Below are 24,982 nucleotides of genomic sequence, written 5' to 3' on the forward strand. Positions count from 1 at the left end.
TTAGTATCCATGTACAAGAGAGTTAATGTTCATAAAAATACAACATAACATGACTTTGCTTACTAGAAAGCCAACAGTGGCTCACATCCGCTTGAAGGAGGCAATCTTGCTTGCTGCATCCTTGTCCCTGGAAAAGAACAGCATTCAGGCGAGGGCAAACGGGACAGATTTTGTGAGGGCGTCCCAGGATCGAGTCACGGAAGTGTTCATGGCGCTGTCTAAGAAGCACCGAGCCATGCCACACGAACGTTCCCGGGTGCAGTCGCTAGCACTGTCCCTGAGCTTTGTGCTCAAGGCTGGCGCTCTACCCCCTGAGCCACAGCGCCGCTCCTGGCTTTATGGTGATTCACTGGAGTAAGAGGCTCATGGGTTTTCCCACCGAGGCTGGCTTTGAACCAGGATGCTCAGATCTAGGCCTCCTGAGTAGCTAGGATGACAGGTGTGAACACGAGCACCTGGCTTGACTCTCGTTTTTATCACTCCATTTCCAACCCGAGGCGACGTATTGGAAACAGAGACACATTTCTACATAAAGTGCACGGGGCCAGGAGTTCACGGAATCAACTATTACACAGGGTGGAATCCACGCAGAGAAAATCAAGCGCATCCTTTACACAATGTATCAGAATACACCCAGAAATCACTCCTTTAAATTGGCAATATAAAAAGCAACCCGACTACCAAAGTTAGGTGGAAATGAGAAAGGTCAGTTGGGCGATTACAGTGTTTCAGTACAGCAGAGAGGACAAACCACCTTTATTTAAAGCTACTGAATTTGAAGACTTGTGTATCCCGGGTCGAGGAGGAGAGAAGGAAGTCATTCTTCCGGAAGGCACTAATGGTTTATGGGTGCAAGCGACTCCAGGAGGAGAACGTGTGCAAAGGACAGGCAGGGACCCGGGGCTGGGGCGCCCTCCTTGCTCCCCAGTCGATGACGCTGGGGAACTTCGGGGGGGCCACCCGCCGCCACCTGCTCTCACAGAGGCTGCCGCTGCCCCGGCGCTGTGTGCTCAGTCCACCGTGTTGCAGATCTCCTTCACTTTCTGGTTGAACTCTTCGGGTTGATCTGCGTAGACGTAATGCCCTGCTCCAAGAATGGCCTGGGGGAGGAAGGGCAGACATGGTTATCAAGGAGAAGCGTCTTCCAGTCCTTGCAGGGACCCCGCCCAGCGGAGGGGGGGGAGAGGGAGGGGGTGCACTCACGATGGTCTTCACGTGCGAGTGTGGTCTCAGCGACTGGATGCTGGTGCCGGAGTTGCCGTCGATGCAGGATCGGGCGCCGAAGATGACGGAGACGGGAATGTCGGGGTCCAGTTTGCCGATCCGCTGGAGCATGGGCCGCTTGGCCCACCCGTAGGGGATGGTCATGTTCTTGAAGGCACACTCGCCGCTTGGGAGGGAAGGAGGGAGAGTACACACGGTGTGACGCTGGGGGGGAAGAGCGGACACTGCAGCCTCGTCGCCGGGCAACACACGCCCGCAGCGCCTCACGCCTGTAGTCTCGGCCACTCGGGAAGGAGAGTGTCTTGGAACTTAAAGGCCCGACTGGGCGGCAAATGAGTGCGATTTCCCCCATCTCAACTAACAAGCTGAGTATGGTGGTGTGCGCTTGTAATCCCAGCTACTGGGAGGCACGGGTAGGATTCCAGTCCAAGGCAGCCCAGGGGCAAACAGCAGATCCTTCCCAGGAAAATAACTAAAGCAAAAAATGGGCCGAGCATGTGGCTCAAGGGATGGGGGGAGGGGGAGGGCAGGGGGGCGGGACTGAGATCTGAGGATCACGGTTCAAAGCCAGCCCGAGCAGGAAAGTCCATGAGACTCCTATCTCCAATGAACCCCCAGAAAATTGCAAGTGGTAGAGCGCTATAGAGCAAAAGAGCTCAGGGACAGCGCCCAGGCCCTGAGCTCGCGTCTCAGAACTGGCACCCAAACAAGCACACACTCGAGTCGCAGCCCCTACCTTGGAGTCTGCACGTTACAGTGGTAGATGTATTCTGTCACAGTGTCGTCGTCAAACATCGAGGAGTACTTCCGCTTGAAATCAGGCCTCAAGCGCTGCACCAGGCTCAACCCTAGTTCGTGGGACATGAAACCGCGTGTTTTAGAGGAGAGCTGACGGTAACTCACTAAACGACGACGCAGAAAGCGCAGAGCTTGTTCGTACAGGATTATATGAACACACACGTACATGTGTCCAAGAAAACACACACCCTGGAAGCTACTGTCTTCCATTCCCCAAGGGACCACTAGTGCAAGAATCAAAAGGTGCGGCGTACTGACTTACACATGCGCTTTGGGAATTCAGAAGCATTCGTTTCCTAAGGAAAATATATTAACTACTTCCAGTAGACAGAGAATCTCTTTCTCTCTGGGTGAGGCAGCCTTCGATACTAGCCTGTTTCTCAGCCTCCCAAGTGCTAGCATTAAAGGCATCCCCTGCTCGGCCCAACAAGGTTTTCTTTCTCTTTCTTTCTTTCTTTCCCTTCCCTCCCCTCCTTTCCTTTTTCTTGCGCCAGTCCTAGGGCTCAAGCTCAGGGCCTGGGCGCTGTCCCTGAGCTCCTTTTGCTCAAGGCTAGCTCTCTAGCACTTGAGCCACAGCGCCACTTCTGGTTTTCGGGTGGTTCACTGGAGGTAAGAGTCTCATGGACTTCCCTGCCTGAGCTGGCTTTGAACTGTGACCTTCAAGATCTCAGCCTCCTGAATAGCTGGGATGACAGGCGTAAGGCCCAGGTGCCTGGTCTGGCCTTCTTCTGTGTATGTGGTACTGAGGAATCGAACCCAGGGCTTCATGCACGCTAGGTGAGCGCTCTACCACTGAGCCACCTGCCCTCTGAAGGAATCACTGCACTCCAGCAACCACTTTGCGATGGGAGGCTGAGTCCCCAGCAGCCCCGGGAGGCAGGGGGCGTGGCTTTAGAGCGTCCATCACAGCCTCTGCTCACTTTTCGACTTGTACTTTCCCCATCGCTGCAGCCTGGGGGCCTGTGGGAGGACCCCAGCACACAGGAGTAGTGGCGATGGTGCTGCCCCTGCGAGTGCTAAATCCTGGGGTCACCAATGTCACCCCATGCTCTCTTCTGAGCACAGGGGGACATCATTGAGAAAGGAGGGAATCTGTGAGTGTGCGAGGCACATGGTCCCCCCCCCCTCAGGTCAACATGTGAATTCCCTGGCCCCAGGCCGGCGGATTCGCCTTCCAGAGAGACCCTTGCTGCTTTGGTTTTTGTTCAGAAGGTTCAAGAGGAGGCCACCGTCTTCTCCGCAGCTCCGTCCTCCTCTGCAGGGATGACCTGCGGTGTGTGGAGTCCTCGGGAGCACAGATGGGCTTCCTCCATCCTGGTGAGGGGCCTGGCGCTCATGGAGGCGCTGAGAAGAAGCAGGCGCGCAGCTTTGTTTGTTTTGAGGACTTCTGACTCCGATGGTGACTGGCAGATCCCGATGGCGCGCGACTCTGCTGGTGGCTCAGGGGTGATTGCCCTTTGCACTCTGACCTCTTCCTGAGCTGCAGGCGCTGTGCTTCTCGCGCGTGACGGTGCGGGCCCCGGTGCTGACCCAGAGCTCCCAGGTGGTGTGAGGCGATCGCAAGGGCAAGACCATCCCAACACTGTGGTGTGGCCGAGCCACCGGGGCTGCGGGTCCGGCGGGTTCCATGCACAGCACGGAACCCATTTCCAGTGGGAAGGCCTTTCAGCTCCCCCGGGCTCAAGCGAGGGCAAGAGCTCTGCGTTCCCGCAGGGAGGCACTCACCAAAGGGTCCTGCAATCCTGAGGCCAGCTAAGGGGTTAAAGGGGGTCAGGGCTGCCCCCAGGGCCCGGATCCAAACAGGAATTGGTCTGTCTTGATCAGCGAGGTCTGGTCGCTCAGGAAAACCCCAGGGCTCCACTAAAATGAGGTGACTAACCCTGTTGGGGGGAGAGAACACATTTAGATCCTTTGGTAAATTCCCCCCAAGTAAAAAGACCTCATGTCCTTATGTACATGATATACATATATATATGTATGTATATGTATATTTTTTTGCCAGACCTGGGGCTTGAACTCAAGAGTCTGAGCACTGTCCCTGGCTTCTTTCTGCTCAAGGCTAGCACTCTGCCACTTGAACCACAGTGCCACTTTTGGCCTTTTCTGTTTATGTGGTACTGAGGAATCGAACCCAGACCCTCATGCATGGTAGGCAAGCACTCTACCACTAAGCCACATTCCCAGTCCCTATAATCACTATTAAATAGAATAATCTATCAGGTAAACATAGACTCATGCTCACAGGGAAGATCAGGCTCTCACGGTGTGGAAACTCTTGAGATTCAATGCAACTTGAGTGGTATATAGCACAGAGAGAGCTTTCTTTATAAAATATATAAATACGACCGGGTGCTAGTGCCTCACGCCTGTCATCCTAGCTACTCAGGAGGCTGAGATCTGATGATCAAGGTTCTAAACCAGCCTAGGCAGGAAGGTCTGTGAGACTCATCTCCAGTGAACCACCAGAAAATGAGAAGTAGCACTGTGGCTCAAGTGGTAGAGTGCTAGCCTTGAGGGAAAAAGCTCAGGGACAGCGCTCAGGCCTAGAGTTCCAGCCTCATGACCCACAAAAAAAAACTTAGAGACAGTGTCCAGGCCCTGAGTTCAAGTCCCAGGACCAACACACACACACACACACACACACACACACACACACACCATCATCATCATGTATGTTAACAAAAAACAGGATATAACAGCGGTAAGAGAAATGGCCATTTGCTTAATTAAGCTATACTCTGGCAAGGGACACAGACCCATGGCCCCTCAGAAAAATTTGACCTTCCTGAAGGCTGCCATCACAAGTGACTCAAGCTCTGTATCACACCCATGAAGGAGCCTTGCATACTCATAACAGTCCGTTGCTGGGCTGGGAAGGCGGCTCAGTGGCAGAGCGCTCACCTAGCACGCACGAAGCCCTGGGCTCGATTCCTCAGCACCACAGACACAGAGAAGTTGGAAGTGGCGCTGCGGCTCAAGTTGTAGAGTGCTAGCCTTGAGCAAAAGAAGCTCAGGGACAGCACTCAGGCCCCAAGACTGGCAAAAAAAAAAAAAAAAAATGTCTATCATCTAGACGTGAGGATTTAAAATAGGTTCAAACAGACTTTACAAAATAAAACCTTTTCACAAACATGAGACTAATGAACCCTTTAGCTTGGGAAAAATGGAACTTGGTGAGCTACAGCTTGTCTATCTACCCTAGTTTTTTTGTCAGTCATGGGGCTTGAACTCGGGGCCTGGGAGCCATCCCTGAGCTCTTTTGTTCAAGGCTAGTGCTCTACCACTTTGAGCCACAGCTCCTCTTCTGGTTTTCTGGTGGTTCATGGGAGATAAGAGTCTCAAGATCTTTCCTGCCCTGGGCTGGCTTGAACCTCGATCTGCAGATTTCAGCCTCCTGAGTAGCTAGGATGACAGGTGTGAGCTAACAGCATTTCTGACATCGTGAAATATTAGTAGTATAATCTACTCATCCTTCCCCAAATGTCTTCTTTACCAACCATATGTATTCCATACCTCATATATAACTGTCTCATACATTAATAGCTTTAATTCCAATCTTATATATAACTGTCTCATATTATTTAGTAGCTTTTTTTTTTTTTTAACCAGCCCTGGGGCTTGAAATTAGGGGCCCGAGCACTGTCCCCAGCTTCTTTTTGCTCAAGGCTAGCACTCTACCACTTGAGCCACAGCGCCACTTCTGGCTTTTTCTAGATATGTGGTGCTGAGGAATGGAACACAGGGCACCCTTTCAGGTATTCGAGGCAAAAACTCTACCACTAGGCCATATTCCCAGCTCTATTTAGTAGCTTTAATTCTTCCATCTTATGAAACTTGTTCCTGATGAAGAAGAAGAAGAAAAAAAAGGAACTGTAAAATTACTTCCCCATGGTCATATTAGGCTTTTATGAGCCATAAAAGGCTTCCAAACAAAGCACAAAGGTCCTCAGGACACAACACAATCATTTAACTGTCACCAAAGCAGTCAATAAGTGCCTGGTAAATTCCCCTAGGAATGACCTGACAATGACTCTAAAGTCCCTTTCCTCAGTCATAACTGAAATCAAACGAAGAAGAAAAACAAACCAACAAAAAACAACTCAAGCTGGGCAATGGTAACTCATACCTGTACGCCTAGCTACTCAGGAGGCTGAGATCTGAGGGCGGAGGTTTGAAGCCAGCCTGGGCAATGAACCACCAAGGAGTCAGAAGTAGAGCTGTGGCTCAAGTGGTAGAGCACTACTAGCCTTGAACCAACAAGTCATATCAGAGTGCCCATGTACTGCGCTCAGGCCCCAGGACCAGAACAAAAAAAAGGAAATATCATAAGCAACATAAAGGTAGATGTCAAGTTTCATTTGATCTATGATACCTCAAGACTTCACAACACTGAGACCTGTGGAAGAGAGCACTCGTTTTGCCTTTCCTTGAAAGAACTTGGGCCTCATTTGCTATGAGGAATGGCCTGGGGTGAATGTGTTTGTATCCTATTATTATTACACAACCTCATATTCTTAGGATAATAATATTCCAGAGGCTACTCATGGGGTGTGAACTCATGGATTTAGGGTTAGGAATGAGTCCAATAAGAAAGCACATGTGAGTCAGCTTATCAGAAATCTCATCCTGATCTCAACTCTGGCCAAAAAACAAAACAAAACAAAAAACAGCTGCCGAACAGGACCCAGACAGCAGCTCCTGGATTCTGAAATACTGAGAGGCCCGTTTCTTCCTCCAGGTTCGTCATGAGAGTCTGCCTTGAGTTTGAAGAGAATTTGGAAGCCACACCTTAAAAAAAAAAAATTGTACCAGTCCTGGCTTGAACTCGGAGCCTGTGCACTGTCTCTGAGCTTTTGTGCTCCAGGCTAGTGCTCTACCACTTTGAGCCGCAGTGCCATCCGCAGCTTTTCAGTAGTTAACTGGAGAGCAGAGTCTCATGGACTTTGCTGCCTGGGCTGGCTTTGAAGTGGGATCCTCAGATCTCAGCCTTCTGAGTAGCGAGGATGACAGGTGTGATGGCTGGATCCTAAGCCAACCCTTTAAGGGTAAGGCAATGGAGGCCATCCCCTCACTAAGACAGGAGACTTCGCTTTGTCTGCATGGCGGACTGGCTGCATCTGTGAGATCCAGCCCGCCACCAGCTAGAAATAGTGCAAAAGAACAATCGGTCTCAGAAACCAAACGTACCAGGATGTCTATGGGACCGTGTTACAGAACAAGGAAAGGAACGAGGAAAAACGATGAGAAAGAACTCAGAGCACAAGGAGGTGTTCTTCAGGTGAAAGGAGCCCTGGGCTGTTCCCAACGGCTCCTCCGAACACTGGGATGGGGTGAGGTGGGGTGGGGAAGAGACCAGGTAGGCCTGCCAAGCCAGCGCCTGAGTCCTTCCAGCTCCAGGCTCAGTGGAAGAGCTTTTCCTCTCCAGAGGAGCGAGGGAGAACTTTGCTCAAATCACGCGAGGTCACAGGGGAACTATTCACCATGGAAGTAGCTGAGAGCCTTTTTGTAGGTGGGTGAAGACTCACTACGCCCTGCTCCATTAGAACTGGGGATGGATCTCACTGGTGGGCCTCACGTACCTTGACGGGTACTTCAGTGCATAAGCAGCAGCCAAGAATCCCCCCAGGTTGTGTCCGAGCAAGATCATCTTGTCCAAGCCCAAGGCGTGCCTCCACTCCTCAATGGACTCCACAAACTGATTCTCCGCCTCCTCCGCATCGCTGTCAAACTGCGGCCGGCTGCTCCGCCCGAAGCCCAGCAGGTCGAAGGCATAGACGGGCCTGTCGGTGGAGAGATCTCCAAAATTCAGTGCCCAGAGTCCCAGACCTCCTCCAAAGCCGTGCAGGAGGACCAGAGGAGTCTTGTTGGAGATACTGTGTGAGAACTTCAGTGTCCACACTCGATTTCCATTCGATATGCGAACAGACTCCTTTTTGTAAGCGCTGGGGACACCTGATGAAAACAAAGAAGAGAAACGCCAGTCAGCGTCACTCCTTCTGAAAAGAGGATTCCTCTAGATATTCTAGAAACCAGGTGGGCCCAATCGTAGGACTTTAGCTCTTACTGGGGCAGCCCTAAAAAAAAAAAAAAGTGTGACTATGACAGCAAGCGATTGCAAATGGCCTTGCGCGGTATCCATGTGTAAAGACTTCCCTTGGATAAGCCTCAAGTGGTCATCATCTGTGGCAAGGTCCTATTAACGCCTCACGTCTTTCCACTCTATCAATGCCTAGAACTGGAGAAGAACCTAGTGGTCACCGACCCAGTACTGCAGACGGGAACCGAAGAATAGCACCCTGATTTTGCTGGTGAAGCACTGAAGACTGACAGTCAGACTGGAAGTAAGAATGAGCTGAGGGAAGGCTTCATGGTACCCACAGGAAACATTTCAAGGCTTAGTAGAAAAGAGGTGGTACAAGGATAAGAGCTTCTCAGCATGAGACACACATCACCTGAGTTCAAGTTCAGCAGTGGCCAAGAAAATACAAATAATCACCATTTTGTAGATTGAAACTCTTTGCTAGTTTTGTTACTGATTTGATTTATTTAGTGCTAGTCCTGGGGCTTGAAGCTAGGACCTGGCTGCTATCCCTGAGCTCTTGAGCCACAGCTCCATTTCTGCCTTTTTATAGGTAGGTAATCGGAGATAAGAGCCTCATGGCCTTTCCAACCTGGGCTGGCTTTGAACTGTGATCCGTACATTTTAGTCTCCTGAATGGCTAGGATTATAGGCATGAGCCACTGACAGCAACTCTTTTTTTTAAACTAACGCTTTTATTATCTTTAAGTACTTTTACAAAGGGGTTTCAATTCAACATGTCAGGTTATGAGTACACTGTATCTTGATCGATGTCACCCCTTTAAAAAAGCAAAACCAAACCTTTTACTTGTGTTCAATGGCACGTGACCTTACATAGCCCCCCCAATCTCACTAAGGGTGAGACTAATCTTAAGGTTTCTTTACATTCAATTAACTGAAGGTTACACTTTAGATCTATCCCTTAAATATTTGCACATATTTATCTGCAGTGGACAAAACATGGACAAGGGCTGGGAAGGTGGCTTAGCAGTAGAGTGCTTGCCTAGCATGCAGGAAGCCCTGGGTTCGATTCCTCAGCACCACATACACAGAAAAAGCTGAAAGTGGCACTGTGGTTCAAGAGGTAGAGTGCTAGTCTTGAGAAAAAGAAGCTCAGAGACAGTGCCCAGGCCCTGAGTTCGAGCCTTGGGACTGGTACACATGCACAATAAAACACAGAGAACCAGGTGTTTCTGCCTGTGAATCCAAGAAAGAACCTCAGGTTTGAGTCACACAGTGGCAGCACAGAGGAAAGCCAGCATTCATCCATGCTACTAACAGAGCATGATCCTAAGAGAGAAGAAACACACCCATTTAGGAAAGGAAGAGAACCAGGTATTAGTACTAAGCCAAGTTGTTCAGCAGTCGTAACCCAGGTACTTGAGTGTTCCCACAAGAATGATCTGTGTCTACTTGAGAGTTCATCCCCGTGTACAGGTCACATGATGTTAGGGGGACCAACTCATGCTCTGCAAGGCTAGGACCTTGAGTCCTGACAACGTGGTTTTCACGTTGGTGAACCACAACAACAACGCTGCCCGATTTGTAGAGAATAAGATCACTCAAGCCTATTGAACAGGCTGAAATGGTAAGTAGGCTAAGGACTCCTTCCTTCCTAAGGAATATACTGGAACACATTTCATTCTGGTCACTTCCTATGGTAGAGAAGAGGAAAAGCAGATGGAGCAAACATCTGCACATACAACCACGTCCATGAGCTACAGTCTGAATCCACTCCTTTAATTGTATAGGCAGAACAAAACTGTTAAAAACAAACTGTCCTGACCCAAGTTTGGATAAATTTCAGTGCTCTTAAGAAATAAAAATGAAGACATCCATGCCAGCAGACATGTAGAATGAAGAACACCTAGCATGGGAGAGCTGGAGGAATTCTAAGGACCGTCCTACTTCATTTTAAGGTGCAAATGGGAAGCTGAGCAGCGTGAGTTGGCCAGGTTCCTGTTATAGCTGGGGCGGGGCGGGGCGGGGGCGGGGCATCCAGGCCTCATTTCAGTCCAGCGTACTTCCTACGCACAAGACTTTAGAATAGCAGCTGGGCGCTGACTAGCCTTGAGAACAAAAGCTCAGGGGCAGCAGCCAGGCCCTGAATTAGTCTCATGATTGGTTGGCTAAAGAGAGAGACACAGAGAGAAAGAAAGAGAGAGAGAGAGAGAGAGGAGACAGACAGAGACTGTGGAATACCCAGAATCTGTTTTCAAGGTATTCCCCTTGAAGGGGTCTGTAACAGTTTTTGAGGAAACCGTTTTATAATAATACTACAGCTCACTAATGCCTATAACCCTAGCTACTCAGGAGGCTGAGATTTGAGGACTATGGTTCAAAGCCTGTCCAGGCAGAAAAGTCTCTGTGAGACTCCATCTTTCCAATTAACCACTCAAAAAATTGGAAGTGATGCTGTGGCTCAAAGTGGAAGAGCACTATAGACTTGAGCAAAAAGAGCTCAGGGACAATACCCAGGCCCCGAGTGTAAGCCCCATGACTGACCAAAATAAATAAATAAATAAACAAATAACATTACAACTCTATGTGTCTTTTTTCACTCTCATTCTCTGATGGGTGAACAGTTTTTTCCAGGTCACAAGACACAAGAGTCCCTAAGAGACTGGGTGTAGAAATAGATATGGGAATCCTACTGCCTTCTATTAAACCAGATCTGAAAGCAGTTTGCAAATATAATGTTACTCTTCTCATGATACTTTCGTTTGGAAAGTAGTCCTCTTTGAATAAATACTTCTTGTAACCTGTAGTTGGGTTTTCAACGAAATTCCTACATTAATATAGGTTTCCATTATGCAGTGTTCGTTAGTAATGTGGTTGATTATCCATAGCTAGAACCTAGGAAGCAAAGCTCCTGGGGGGGAGGGGGCTTACTTAATGGAGAGTTTAACAAGATTAAAACACTCAAGATCAAAACACTGCGCATGTCAGAGCATGTCAGAGCCCCGGCTGACACAGGAGAGGAAAGACCTTTCTTCTGTTGACTTTTTATTTGTTGTGTTTTTGTTGCCAGTCCTGGGGTGTGGACTCAGGGCCTGAGCACTGTCCCTGGCTTCTTTTGCTCAAGGCTAGCACTCTGCCACTTGAGCCACAGCACCACTTCCGGCTTTTTTCTATATATGTGCTGCTGAGGAATCGAACCCAGGGCTTCATGTATACAAGGCGAGTACTCTACCACTAGGTCATATTCCCAGCCCCTTCGGTTGACTTTTTGCTAACACACCATCAACTTATCTCCAGCGGGAGGGCAAGGTAATACATTGAGCTATTTTAGTAAGCAGGTCAGGTTAATGTACAAGAAGGAAAACCTTACATTTTAACATTTTCTCTTCGGCTTCTTTAAGGTGTGACGTAGACGTAGGGCACCAAGTGGGAAGCCAACCCGTTAGCCATCCTGACCTAGAGTGCCAAAAAACAAAATGCAAAAAAGGTGAGTTCGGCCCTGGGCTCAACTTCTGGAACCCAGGACTTCATGCATGCTAGGCGAGCGCGCTACCACTAAGCCACCTTCCCAGCCCTATAGCAGCCTTTTCAATAGAGCGAATGATGTTTGTTTTTTGGCCTGGTACTGGTCCTGGGGCTTGAACTCAAGGCCTGAGTGCTGTCCCTGAGCTTTTTTGCTCAAGGCTGGCACTCTATGAAGTGGACAATTTCTTAAAGTCAGACTTTTTCTAAAGCATAAACTGAAAAGCTCTACTTAATAAAGCATAGTAAAGTATCTCATTTTCATCCTTCATGAAATCTGCAAAATAGCATCTTTTTTCCCCCTAAGTCCTAATAACGTCTTTGTTCAGGTTTACTTTGGCTAGATAGAAAGTGTTTTGTAGGAACTGTCTTCTACTTTTACCTCTGTCTGAGAAACGCTCTAGAGTTTAAGATGGACACACACACACAGAGTATATACATTATATATTCCCATCGACACCCATCTTAAACTCTCTCTCTATATTTATATTAATATACACCCCCATCTTAAACGCTTTTTACTTGCTAGAAGTATTCCTTATGTAACTGGCTCAAAGGAACACTTCTAGAAAATGAAAAGCAAGGAAACACTTCTAGAAAGTGAAAGACGGTTCAAAGAGCCAGTTACATAAGTGCCTCAAAGGAACACTTCTAGAAAGTGAAAAAAAATGAGCCTGACTTGTCTTCCTCTTTGTTTAAGAGTCACCTCAACCTCCTAAAACCTGGGACTTCCTGTCTTTGGAGTAACTTAACCAAACCTTTCAAGACACCCCTGCCCCTACCTCCCCCCGCCTTGCCCCCTCTGCCAGGCACCATTATTACCCAGCATCCCGCAGGCCTGCCATGTCCAAGATTGGAACTAGGATGAGGCTATTACCGAGGACACGGGATTGAAGCCAGTCAGCCTTGTGAGGTCACAGGATGGAAAGTGAAATTGCACAGGGCCCAGTGGCGAACTAGTAAACTTAGATACAGGGCTCTGGGCAATAAACAGGAAAGCCAAACCTCTTTTATCTAAGCAGATCAGCAGTTGCAACATCTATCACTGATCTCCTTGACTTTAGAAAACCAAAATGTATGGATTGCTATACAAAGAAAAAGCCATTTGCCCACAGGGATTGGAACTTTCCAAACGTAAAACATCTACAATATCAGGAAGCACTGTTTGCCAAAATGTTTTCTACTAGGCACTGACCTCACTAGCAAGGCACAGGGTCCCAGCTCTAATGCAACCAGTGGAAAAACAGAATGATTCTCCATCTAAAACCACTAGAGGGTTAGGCAGTTTTTAAAAGACTATTCTAGAAGTTGGTAATTGTAAGGAAAACCAAGTAAGATGTGCTTAACATGTTCACAGAGTACATTTACCCAAACATTTCATTTTAAGTATCCTGTTAGACATTAATGTTTCCCCTAAACTTTCTATTTTTTATTATTTATTAATTATTTTTTTGACAAGGTGTTGTGCAAAAGGGGTACAGTTACATAGTAGGGCAGTGTGTATATTTCTTGTGATATCTTACACCCTGTTTTTCTTTCCCTTCCCTAGGTGAGGTAGACATATATACAAACACAGTGAACCAAGAACATATACAGTAGCCACGTGGCCTAAGCCAAAGGAAATTCACCTAGGGCTTTAAATGTAATGTCAGCAATAGGGTTTGCTTACCCTTGTCTTATATGAACGTACATACATAGCTTTTGAGCTATTGTTCTATCTATTTTTTGTTTTTTTAAATATCACTAACATTGTCCTCGTCCCCCATGCCATGAACATGTAAGTTTCCTGGTAATTCCTGTTTTGTTCTCAGAGACATCGGACTATCTATATAGTATTACTAAACCTGAATTACACAATCTATAAATATTGTGAAACAGTGAAAAAGGTTTCAAAGGATTCTGAAGAAAATATACACGTCTGGCCAATTTCCACACACTCTTGGCCACTTAAAATAACATTTTCTAATTAGGTTATAAGTAAAGATGATTTCAGTATATTACAGTTTTGTTTAAAATAGCCTCCATTCCAGGAAGGAGAAGAATGGAAATAAGGTGGAGGAAAGAGAAGTTGTTCAAAGTTCACTATGTGTATATATGGAAATAACACAAGAAACCCTCTCCTGATTACAAATGTATGCTAATTCCAAAATAAAGTAAGGTAGTGTCCATTCCTGGTATGGTCAAGAGGAAAAAAATGTTTATTATTACTCTCTAAACAAATGTAAGCATAGGTTTTTTTAGTTGTTTTTGCCAGTGCTGGAGCTAGATCACAGGGCCTGGGCACTGTCCCTGAGCCTCTCTGTGCTCAAGGCTAGTGCTCTACCACTTGAGCCACTTCCAGTTTTTTCTGTTATGTGGTACTGAGGAATGGAACCCAGGGCTTCATGCATGCCAGGCAAGCACTCTACCACTAAGCCACATTCCCGGCCAATTTCTCTTAGTTTTAAGAGCCATGACCTTTTGATTTTCATTGCAAAAATTCAAATGAACAGACATGTGACTATCTATAATCCTCTGAAAGAATTCCTCCACCAATGAAGAATTGAAACTTCCAACTTCAAAATTGTAACTTAAATTAAAGACATTCTTTCTTGGGAGCTGAATTCTTAAATCCTATTCTTGGAAAAGTGGGGGGTGGGTGGGAAATAAAGAACATGCATTGTGTATGTCACTTCACAACTGACGAGACCAATATGCCAGTTTATTTTGGGTAAGTAAATGATTCAAGTTATTATGACCACTAGATTAATGACAAAACATATTCTAGTATATCTGAACACATTAATAACTAGTTCAAGTAGTAGAGTGCTTGTCTAGTAAATCCAATGCCCTACATTCAATCCTCAGTCTAAGGAAGGAAAGGAAGAAAGGAGGGAGCGGAGGGAGGGAAAAAGAAAGACTTAAAGAATTCATTCTTAAAAGAAAATAAATTTAAAAATACTAGACCTTAAGCTGGTTATTTGAAAGAAACTCCTCTCTATGGATAATTTTTGTGTGCCAATACCGAGGCTTGAATCTAGGGCGCTTTATGTAAGTCATGCCTCTATCTCCAGTTTTTTCCTTTTTTTTTTTTTTGGCCAGATGAGAGCCTAAAGGCTTTTCTGTTCTGGTAAGTTTTAAATCCCAATCCTCAGATCTCAGCCTCATGAGTAGCTAGGATTATGAGTCACCAGAACTGGGCTACACATGATTGAGAAGAAGTAAGTAACTCACAATCAGGATTGGGAAATGACAGAATCATGAGGTAAGACTAAAAACCTAACAATCAGTCAAAGCTTTTTTTTTTTTTTAAACCAATTTAAGGTTTCAGAATAGCTATTAGAAGTATTATGGGTCAAATCTTTATGATTATTATCCAGTGGGGTTTTAAAAAACTATTATTTGTTAAGCAGGCCCCTGGAACTTCCCCATCTTTGGTTCCCACGTTTTTCCTTCGTCACAGCACTGAAATCCTCATTAGCTGGTCTGTGACTGGCATTTTGGAAAGCAGGCAGAACACTGTGGCATGAGTTGGTTCATCTAAGGTCATGAAATAGAATCCTCTTCTCATCCTCCCCAGTATAATTTAAGTTCAGAGTTCTAATTATTGTCCTGTTTCAATTCAAACTTTTCTGGAGGTCTTATGAGGAAAAACTTTAAGTCACATAGCTGAAAAATACATAATCACCTATTAAGTTCTTTTTTTTTTTTTTTTTTTTGGCCTGCGCACTGTCCCTGGCTTCTTTTTGCTCAAGGCTAGCACTCTGCCACTTGAGCCACAGCGCCACTTCTGGCCTTTTCTATATATGTGGTGCTGAGGAATCAAACCCAGGGCTTCATGTATACGAGGCAAGCACTCTTGCCACTAGGCCATGTTTCCAGCTTCCTCACCTATTAAGTTCTTGATCTTAATGTTTGTTAGGATAATTTACATATAATTGAAATATTGAAGAAAATATTATCATCAAAGCTTACTATTTATCTTTGTCCTTGCTGGACACTGGTGGCTCATGCCTGTCATCCTAGCTGTTCAATCTGAGCATTGCTGTTTGAAGCCAGTCTGAGCAGGAAAGTCCATGGGCCTCTTATCTTCTGTGGCTCAAAGTGGTACAGCACTAGTCTTGAGCAAAAAAAAACTTAAGGACAGTGCCAAGACCTTGAGTTCAAGCGCTACAACTGACAAAAAAAAGGGGGGGGGTAGAGGAAGGGGAGTTTAGAACAATACCATGGACTTTCAGAGAAGAGTAATTACCACTGTGAAGCAAGCTATGGGGAAATAGGAGGGGAACAAGTTTAGGAAACAAGGAAAAGTGGGTGTGGCTAGGATTTTAAGAGTCAGATGAGTAGGAAGAATGAGAGCTGCACTGCCTACAAAGAGCTCAGGTTGAGAACACATGATAGAGAAGAACCGTGTGTGTGTGTGTGTGTGTGTGTGTGTGTGTGTAATCACACACACAGTGTTCTCTTGGAAGTGGGAAAATAATTCATGAAAGGAGCCTGTTACTAAGCATGTGATAATTCAAGGGTGATGACCGGGCAGACAGGAAAAGATGTTGTCAAATTAGGGTCTATGGGACTTGCTAACAGATTTGGTGTTCAGGGGCCATAAAGGGGGTGGAGGGGAGTCAAACAATCAAATGCCACAGTTGTGATTCTGGGTAGCCAAAAGAATATAATTTGTTCTAACTGGAGGAAGCCAAGGGGAAGAACTGTGTTTTGCTTTTTTCACAAAGCGCATTTGGCAAGGGAACCTGTTACAGCTGAGCCATCAAATGCTAACATCTGACCAACAATTAGAATTGGTGGAGTATAGGAGAGAGAGAGAGAGATTCAGTCTTCTCCAACAGACATTTTAGGAGACTGCCTCTACTTAAAATGCAGTAATGGTTTTGCCAAGGACAAATCAACTCCAGCATGCCAGTGCTGATCTATTCTGCAACCGAGAAATTCCTCTACGCCCTACTGGACAAGCTTGTAGCAATCCACACAAGCTACCCCTAACTCTTGTCACATTGAGCTTTCTCAATGGTATTGCAACTGAAAAGGGTTGGATGTAGAAAGCAAAAATAGCTCTCCAGCATGTGCATTTCTTCTTTTAATTTGTAAAAATTATCTCTGAGTAGTTGTACAAAGGTGGTACTATATAACAAAGCAGTTTATGATACATCTTTTAAAAAAATTTTGGTCAGTTGTAGGGCTTGCACTGTCCCTCATCTTTTGTGCTCAAGGCTAGCACTCTACCACTTTGATCCACAGCACCACCTCCAGTTTTCTGGTGGTTCATTGGAGATAAAGTCTCATGTACTTTCCTGTCCGGGCTGGCTTTGAACCTTGATGCTCAGATCTCAGCCTCCTGAGTGGTTAGGATGACAGGCATGAGGGCTGGGGATATGGCCTAGTGGCAAGAGTGCCTGCCTCATCTACATGAGGCCCTGGGTTCGATTCCCCAGCAACACATATACAGAAAATGGCTAGAAATGGCGCTGTGGCTCAAGTGGCAGAGTGCTAGCCTTGAGCAAAAAGAAGCCAGGGACAGTGCTCAGGCCCTGAGTCCAAGCCCCAGGACTGGCAAAAAAAAAAAAAAAAAAAAGGATGACAGGCGTGAGCCACCGGGGCCCAGCATGACACATCTTGATCGGTGTCACATCCTTCAACATTCTCACCCACCTTCAACCCACCCCATGTCCATCTTCTCTAAGAGCCACAAAGGAAAGGACAAGAATGAGATGCTCCAAAAAGCTGTTAGGTAGCTAGTATAAGTGTTTTGCTTTGTTGATGCTATCTTCCTGTCTACATCAGTCTATTTTCTGTTACCAATAAGACAGACTAAGATATAAAGGAAAGAGCTATCTTGGTCATTGTTCTGGAGGCCCGGTATCTGACATTGGACTTCTGGCTTGGCAAAGCCCCAGAGTGGCACAGGGCATCTTATGACACGAGATAAGATGCTTATGTAGTATATACATGTCTCCTGTCTGTCTGTCTCTTTCCCCATAAAACTATAAGGATTTAGTCATTGGGGCTCCACACTCATGACCTTATCTTTTCTCCCAAGCTCTTCCAAAGGCCCAATGAGTCAGATTAAGTTCCACCTCTTTAACACCTCACAATGGGGATCAAATTTCAACCAGTGAAGCCAAGTACATAGGAACAGTTAAACCATTTCCAAACCATGGCATCACCTAAACCCTCAACTATCTTAAGGCTAGGGAACTTGATTCAAAATAAGAGTCGCATATCCCGAGTTCCACCCCAAGTGAAAAAGCAGCGGGAACATTTGAGGGAGGGCAGGACGAAGAATGGCTTAGACTAAATTCAGACACCTAGGGCTTCCAATATGGCTCCTTCTACTTTGCTGGATGCAGTTCCAAGAACAAAAGGAGACCGTCATACCTAGCACCGAGGGTGGACCTGAGATCCACTATGGCCACACTTGGGGAGGCCCCCGCAGGAGCTAAGCCTTTCCAGGTTCTGAAGGCCATACTGGAGTGGAGAACTGACACTGCTTCATCAAGCGTACTGCCAAGCACGCCAGTGAGTTTGGCTCTATCTAGGGATTATGGCTAGTCAGCTACTCATGATTTCCTAAGGTCTGCTATCAATGGCATCCAGTCACCACCCACAAATTCCTTTTGGGGTTGTGCTCTGGAACCCCAGGCCTCCAAACAACATCAAGACTATAAAGAAGAGTCTCAGAGCCAAAAAATGTCTGACCAACCTACTGGGAACACGAGCTGCCATTTGAGTAGCTTATGATGTCATGATGATGGTGAGTGTCTCAAGGCATCATAACAAGGAAATCCATCAACATACCAAAACTGTGGACCCACACGCAGAACATCAGGAGAACCGAGTTCCTAATATTTTGCAATTTTCCTCCTCTGCCGTCTTTCCAAACCCCAAACACTATTGTATCACTGAGATCATGTGTCCCTCAAATTGTCTTACTCACAACAAGTAGAACTATTGTCAAAAATATCTATCTTCAGGGCTGGAGATATGGCCTAGTGGCAAGAGTGCTTGCTTTGTATACATGAGGCCCTGGGTTCAATTCCCCAGCACCACATATACAGAAAATGGCCAGAAGTGGCGCTGTGGCTCAAGTGGCACAGTGCTAGCCTTAAGCAAAAAGAAGCCAGGGACAGTGCTCAGGCCCTGAGTCCAAGCCCCAGGGCTGGCAAAAAAAAAAAAAAAAAATATATATATATATATATATATATATATATATATATATCTTCTTTTGTATGTGTGTGCCAGCACTATGGCTTAAACTCAAGGCCTGGGCTCTGTTTCTTAGAGTTTTTTTCTCTCTCTTGCTTAGGGGTAAAGTTCTACCACTTGAGCCACACCTCTACCTCTGGCTTTTTACTGGTTAACTGAAGATAAAGAGTTCTCTCATGGGCTTTCTGCCCAGACTGGCTACAAAACCTCAAATCTCAGCCTCCTGGGTAATTAGGATTACATGTGTGAGCCTGTAACTTACCACCCAACTACATTCTTTAAGCTAATGAAAGTAAAATTGCACGTCTAACTTTTGAAATTGTATTTTTAATAGCACAAAGGGTTTCATTATGAAAATTTCACAGATGTGTACAGTGTATTTTGAAATAGATCACCCTCTCTGATGTTTCCATGTCACTTCCTTCTTCCTGCTTTCAATTTTTTCTTTTAATAGCCTAGTGGTAGATTGCTTGCCTCATCTACATGACCCCTAGGTTCGATTCCTCAGCACCATATATATATAGAAAAAAGCCAGAAGTGGCGCTGTGGCTCATGTGATAAAGTGCTAGCCTTGAGAAAAAAAGAAAAAAGCCAGGGAGAGTGCTCAGGCCCTGAGTTCAAGTCCCAACACTGGCACCCAAAAAAGGTAGCCATTGGGGCTGGGCATATGGCCTAGTGGTAGAGTGCTTGCCTCAAATACATGAAGCCCTGGGTTCGATTTCTCAGTACCACATATATAGAAAAGAAGCCCAGGGACAGTGCCCAGGTCCTGAGTTCAAGGCCAGGATTGGCAAAAAAAAAAGAAAAAAGGGGTAGCCAAAATGTTACAAGGAAGACATATAGAAATGTACTTCCCAAAATAAAAATATTCGTCTTAAGAAGTGAAGCAATAACTTCATTGGTAAATTTTGAATTTTTTCTACAAATGAAATGCTGCTGTTCTTTGGCTCACAAGTGCATGAAGTCAGTTCCAGATAGAAAAGAATCACTTAAAACCCAGTCTTACCAGAAAGCTTGTTAGACATCTGTCCCCCACTGTCCACAGTTTCCAAAAGTATGTATCTTCTGCCCAGACCCCAAAGGGCAGATAAACACACACACACACACACACACACACACACACATACACACTCACTCCAATAAAGCCAGATCAGCTGATCCCACAAAGTACAAACAGGAAGAACCAGCAAAACAAGGCGGAACAGGCAAATAAGAGCAACTTTGGATGGGGTGATTGCCTTGAGCAACCTTTTTTGTTTTGTTTTGTTTTGAATGCCAGTACTGGGGTTTGGACACAGGGCTTGGGTGCAGTGTCTCTTAGTTGTTTCTTGTTTTGTGGTGGTTTTTTTTTTTCCTGCCATTTAAGTAACATCTCCACTTTCTGGTGCATAACTGGAGGTAAGAGTCTCATAGGCTTTCCTGCCTGGGATTGACACACCTCTGTCGAGGATGACAGGCACGTGCCATCGACGCCTGGCTCCACCAACTCTATCTTAGAGCGCCCAACTTCTTCCAACCAAGTTTCTGAGAGGGAAAAGTTGCTGGGCAATCCCGAACCAGCCCCATGCCCACCTTCCCCCGCCTCATCCCCTCGTGCTTGGCTGCTCCTCACCTCCACAAGGAAGAGCCCCCGCCCCCCTTGCTGTCCCCAGGGAAGAGCCCCCCCACCTGCTGTCCCCAGGGAAGAGCCCCCCATGCTGTCCCCAGGGAAGAGCCCCCCACCTGCTGTCCCCAGGGAAGAGCCCCCCCACCTGCTGAAGAGCCCCCCACCTGCTGTCCCCAGGGAAGAGCCCCCCCCCCATGCTATCCCCAGGGAAGAGCAACCCCACCTGATGTCCCCAGGGAAGAGCCCCCCCACCTGCTGAAGAGCCCCCCACCTGCTGTCCCCAAAGGAAATGTTTCCCCCTCCCCCTAGGAAGAGCCCCATCGCTGTCCCCTGGGGGAGCGGCCCCTCCCTGCACCCCCAAAGTACCGCCCCCCCTCCCCCCCGCCCAGCTCCAGGCGCCGTCCGCCCCGTCCCCGGCTGGACAGCGCTCAGGCCGGGGCCGGCAGCGGCCATTTCCCGGCCGGCCGGGTGCGGGCCCCGACCCCGCCCGGTGATCGGGGGTGGGGGGGTGGGGGTGGCGGCGAGGCTTTCCGCGGCTTCCCGGGGCTCCTCGGGGAGCCGCGCGGAGTCGACCCCGGGCGGGATCCGGGAGCGTAGCCCGGCGTCGCCGCCGTCCGCCCGCCCGCCCAGCCGCCCCGGGGTGTCACCGAGGCCGCGGCGCCGTCCACGAGGGGACGGGGACCCCGCGCGCGCACGCGCACACACGCCGAGAACACCCCCCCCCACCACCCCGCCCCGAACCCCACTTTCCCCGCTACTCACCCCTCACTGGCGTCCACCGAATCCACCTCCTCTTCTTCCGCCGCCATCGCCGCGGGGAGACGTCTCCAAGCCGGCTGACAGGCCGACTGGGCCCGCCCGGGCCGCCGCGGCCGCCCTTAAGGCTGCGCAATGCGCGCATGCGTCGTCGCCCCACACGGAGGGAATCCGGACGCGCGGAAACGTCGCGTCCTCCCCGCCCCGCCCTGCGCTCCCTGCCACCACCACTGCGCGTGCGTGGTCACCCAGTGGGCGGTGCCGAGGCGAGGGGCGGGGTGGGGGTGGGGGCGGCCGGCGAGAGGGAGAGCCAGCCTGCGCTTTCCCAACTGCGCATGTGTGTGGCTGAAACTAGTGGTTTTTCCCCCCCCCCCCCATTTACAACTGCGCATGCGCTATCTCGCGGAGGGCGGGGCGCGCACGTGACGCGGAGAGGCGACGACGCGTGGCTGAGGTGGCGTGGGCGCCCGTCCCCTCGGTGAACCCCGGGGAGTTGGAGGGACTCGTTCGGGCCTGTTGGGTAGTGATTCGTTAATGCATCATCCTGCTATTATTGTTGATGGTCCGGGGACATTGGCGCTGGCCAATGTGCGTGTGCGCAGGTGCGCATGCGCGCTCGGCGCCACTGCTGGGGGCTTGAACTCAGGGCCTGGGCCTCAGGCCCCGAGCTTCTTTTTGCTCCAGGCTAGCGCTGTACCATGTGAGCCACGGCGCCACTTCTGGCTTTTTCTGTGTCTGTGGTGCTGGGGACTCGAACCCAGGGCCTCATGCTTGCTAGGCCAGCGCTCTACCACTGGGCCTCATTCCCAGCCCAAGGTAAGTATTCTTTAGGATAAGAAGATTTTCTCCATGCTTCCCCCCCAAAGTCAGGCCCTGGAGATGGGTCATGAACTGAAGTAGGGATGCTGCATCTGACTGGCGCCCATCTTGGCCCTGGGGTGGATGATAGGTATATTGGGTTTAACTGGTGCCATCTTGGGTTTCATGGTGGAGGCAGACAAGTCCCACCTCGCAGTTGATGGATGTGCCTGTATTCCTAGAGTCAGGGGGTGGGGACTGGGATGATAGGTTACTGGACCTGTCAGTCTTGGGTTGTGAACTTGCAAGCTCCTGGTGACCCTGCTCCGGCCAGCCCAGGCTTGGGTATATCAAGCCACATGTCTGTTCTTGTCCTGTCTCCTGGTTTTCCTCTATAGTCAATATGGCGTCCCACTTCAGCTCCCCATTGAAGCTGATCTGGTGTGTTGGCATTGTTTTTCTGCTCTTTCTTTCCTCTCCCGCTCTCTTGGCTCAGTTTTCTGACAGTGTTAAGTGTAGTCGAGGGGCTCCAGGCCTTTGCAACAGGAGTCCACCAGCATTCGCCTACTCTCCAGTAAAGACTCCCAATTTGACCTCCCACAAAGTGGCTTCTCTGTTTTCTCACCGAATAACAGAAGAAAGAATAGGGGGGCATGAAAGAGAAGCAGCCATTTTTTCAGCCAAAGTAGGACCATCCTGCTGAGGTGAGGTTTTGTTTTTTTTCCTGTTGCAGAATTCCCTGAGCCTGAGACTACTGAGCGGCCCACACTCCAGCTTCTCCCTTGACCCAAACCTTGACCTCCTTTCTCTCTCAAGTGCTGATCTCAAAGGCACTCCTGACTGTCCCACAGATTGCTTCCTGGTTTTTGTTTTCATACCAAGCAGGAAATTTGGTTTCCTTCTTGTGGATAGTGAGGTCATGACTTGACAGTTTTTAACTATTACTATGTAGTCAGTCACCTCTGGGAAACTTGTTTTCCCCCCTGTTGGTCTTAGGGTTTGAACTCAAGGCCTGGGCACTGTCCCTGAGCTTTGGTGCTCAAGGCTAGGACGCTACCACATGAGCCACACAGTTCTGCTTCAGACTTTCCTGCCTGGATGAGCTTGGAGCTCTATCACTGTGATTTCAGCCTCCTGAGCAGCTAGCTAGGTTGACAATCACAAGCCACCTACACCTGGTTCTCAGGAAAACGCCCATCAGACATTCACTCTACCCTTATAACACACCACTGCTGAAGGGGAAAGCAAGTGGAATGGAAGGGGGCCAGGTATGTGTGAGGAGGAGTAGATTAAGGGTTACAGACAAGATAAAGAACTGGGTGACAGAGGAGAGCTGCCAGAGGCAGAACCCTTCTTTGGATGTCAGTTAGGAAAATGGAGGAGAAAGGAAAAGGAATAGATTAGGCTTGATTCTCAATAGCCTAGGGCTGTTTATTGCCAGCGAGGGGCATAGACCTTCCTGTGGTTATGGAAGTTATGAAAGCGGGTGGATTTGGGGTCAGAGCAAGGAGGCAGAGGTTAATGAAAAAAACAAAACCAATAGGTCTAGGGAGGGAGGGGTTTTTTGGATGTGCTCACAATGGAATAGTTACACCCAGTCTTAGGTGATAGCAGGTCCTGCCTGAAGGTACATGCATACATGGAGTTTTGCCTATGTGCCTGGGATAATGGGGGGGGGGGGGGAAGGGGAGTTTCCAAATGTTGTGCCAAGCCGCGAAACCACCACCAAGAAGACCACCGAGACTCAGACATTCCGAAGTGCAAAAGCAAGGCAAGGCTTTATTTAAGTGAGCTGTGACTCGGGCCTCCTACCCACCGACACAGCGGAGGTTAGGAGGGAGCCCCGAGCTGTGATTACACAGGGCTTATAAAGGCAAAGAACAAGGTTACAGCAATCAGCTGTTCAAGCAAGCAAGATTAGGACACAGGTACAAATCTGATTGGCTCAGGGTTTGATTCTAAAATGGGGTTCACGTGGTAAAATGGGGTTCACGTGGTAAAGTGGGGCCTGACTTCAAAGTCTGGCACTTCATTTCCCCCTTTTTCTTTTTGGTACCTTAGGAGCCAATCATGGCTCCATTCTGTCCATTTCAATGGCTTGCATGTCTAGGGGATGATATAGAGGTAAAGCATGGGCCAGTAGGGCCCAATGTAGTAACCAAAGGGGGCCAATTCTTCAATTTGTATTGCATTTGTCCTCAGCACTTGAGAACAAGAGGCTGTGATCTAACATCAGCCATGACCCTTCAGGCAGTCAATTTTCCATCTCTGTGTGAAAAGACTTGAGATGATGAACTTTAGAAAGAGGAAATATGGTGGGCTGGGGATATGGCCTAGTGGCAAGAGTGCTTGCCTCGTATACATGAGGCCCTGGGTTCGATTCCCCAGCACCACATATACAGAAAATGGCCAGAAGTGGCGCTGTGGCTCAGGTGGCAGAGTGCTAGCCTTGAGCAAAGAAAAGAAGCCAGGGACAGTGCTCAGGCCCTGAGTCCAAGGCCCAGGACTGGCAAGAAAAAAAAAAAAAGAGGAAATATGTTACTTGGGCTCTGGTTTTAAAAGTTCTAGTCCTATTTGTGGCCTGGGAGGGCCTGATGGCCATATGATAAAGGACTGTCCATTTCATGGCTGTTAGGAAGAACAGGAGGAGACAGGAAGGCAAAGAGGTCTCAGTAACCCTCTCCAGAGCACCCCACCAATGACCTAACTTCCTTCCACTAGGCCCCTCCTCCTACAGTTTCTACCACCTCCCACAGGCACTCACCTCCACCAGTTCCAACTGTGGTGTCCCTTTGGTTCATTTTCATAACTTTTTTTGGGGGGAAACCCCAGATTTGGACAGAGAAGGAAGGCATGGTTGTCTGATTTTGAGCTCTGGTGCCACCAGAGGGGAGAAGAGTCCAAAGAGGCTTAGCACTTAGTTTCTTGTTATGTCCACAAGCCCAAGGAAACTAGAAGTTGTGATAATTCAGGGGAGATATGGGGTCAGGAGATGTGAGGGAAATTTTTCTTTTCTTTTCTTTTTGGTGAGGTCCTTG

The 24,982-nt window shown here is 48.0% G+C and overlaps 1 protein-coding gene across 2 annotated transcripts; it reads right to left on the reverse strand.

The window, feature by feature from the left end:
• Positions 1 to 737: 737 nt before the first annotated feature.
• Abhd5 (abhydrolase domain containing 5, lysophosphatidic acid acyltransferase) lies at positions 738 to 21,328 on the reverse strand. Of its 2 annotated transcripts, XM_048334617.1 has the most exons (7): positions 21,153 to 21,306; positions 11,433 to 11,518; positions 7,602 to 7,974; positions 3,748 to 3,902; positions 1,961 to 2,072; positions 1,204 to 1,390; positions 738 to 1,100 (listed from the first exon to the last, which is right to left on the reverse strand). In XM_048334617.1, the coding sequence occupies exons 1-7, from the start codon at positions 21,197 to 21,199 to the stop codon at positions 1,011 to 1,013; spliced, it is 1,050 nt and encodes a 349-aa protein (XP_048190574.1). In that variant the 5' UTR covers positions 21,200 to 21,306; the 3' UTR covers positions 738 to 1,010. The 2 variants fall into 2 exon arrangements, with proteins under 2 accessions (XP_048190574.1, XP_048190573.1); XM_048334616.1 differs by lacking the exon at positions 11,433 to 11,518 and having other exon boundaries at positions 21,153 to 21,328.
• Between the last annotated feature and the right edge of the window lie 3,654 nt (positions 21,329 to 24,982).

Source organism: Perognathus longimembris, chromosome 26, assembly GCF_023159225.1.
Source record: "Perognathus longimembris pacificus isolate PPM17 chromosome 26, ASM2315922v1, whole genome shotgun sequence".
NCBI lineage: Eukaryota > Metazoa > Chordata > Mammalia > Rodentia > Heteromyidae > Perognathus > Perognathus longimembris.

Bases quoted from the DNA above. Each gene is read 5' to 3' on its own strand.
- Abhd5 (XM_048334616.1), bottom strand. From the start codon at position 21,291: ATGCGCGCATTGCGCAGCCTTAAGGGCGGCCGCGGCGGCCCGGGCGGG. The intron at 3,903-7,601 runs GTACGTGAGGCC...TCCCCCCAACAG, and splicing joins GCACTGAAGTACCCGTCAAG to GGTTAGTCACCTCATTTTAG. The intron at 1,391-1,960 runs GTAGGGGCTGCG...TTCCCTCCCAAG, and splicing joins TGTAACGTGCAGACTCCAAG to CGGCGAGTGTGCCTTCAAGA.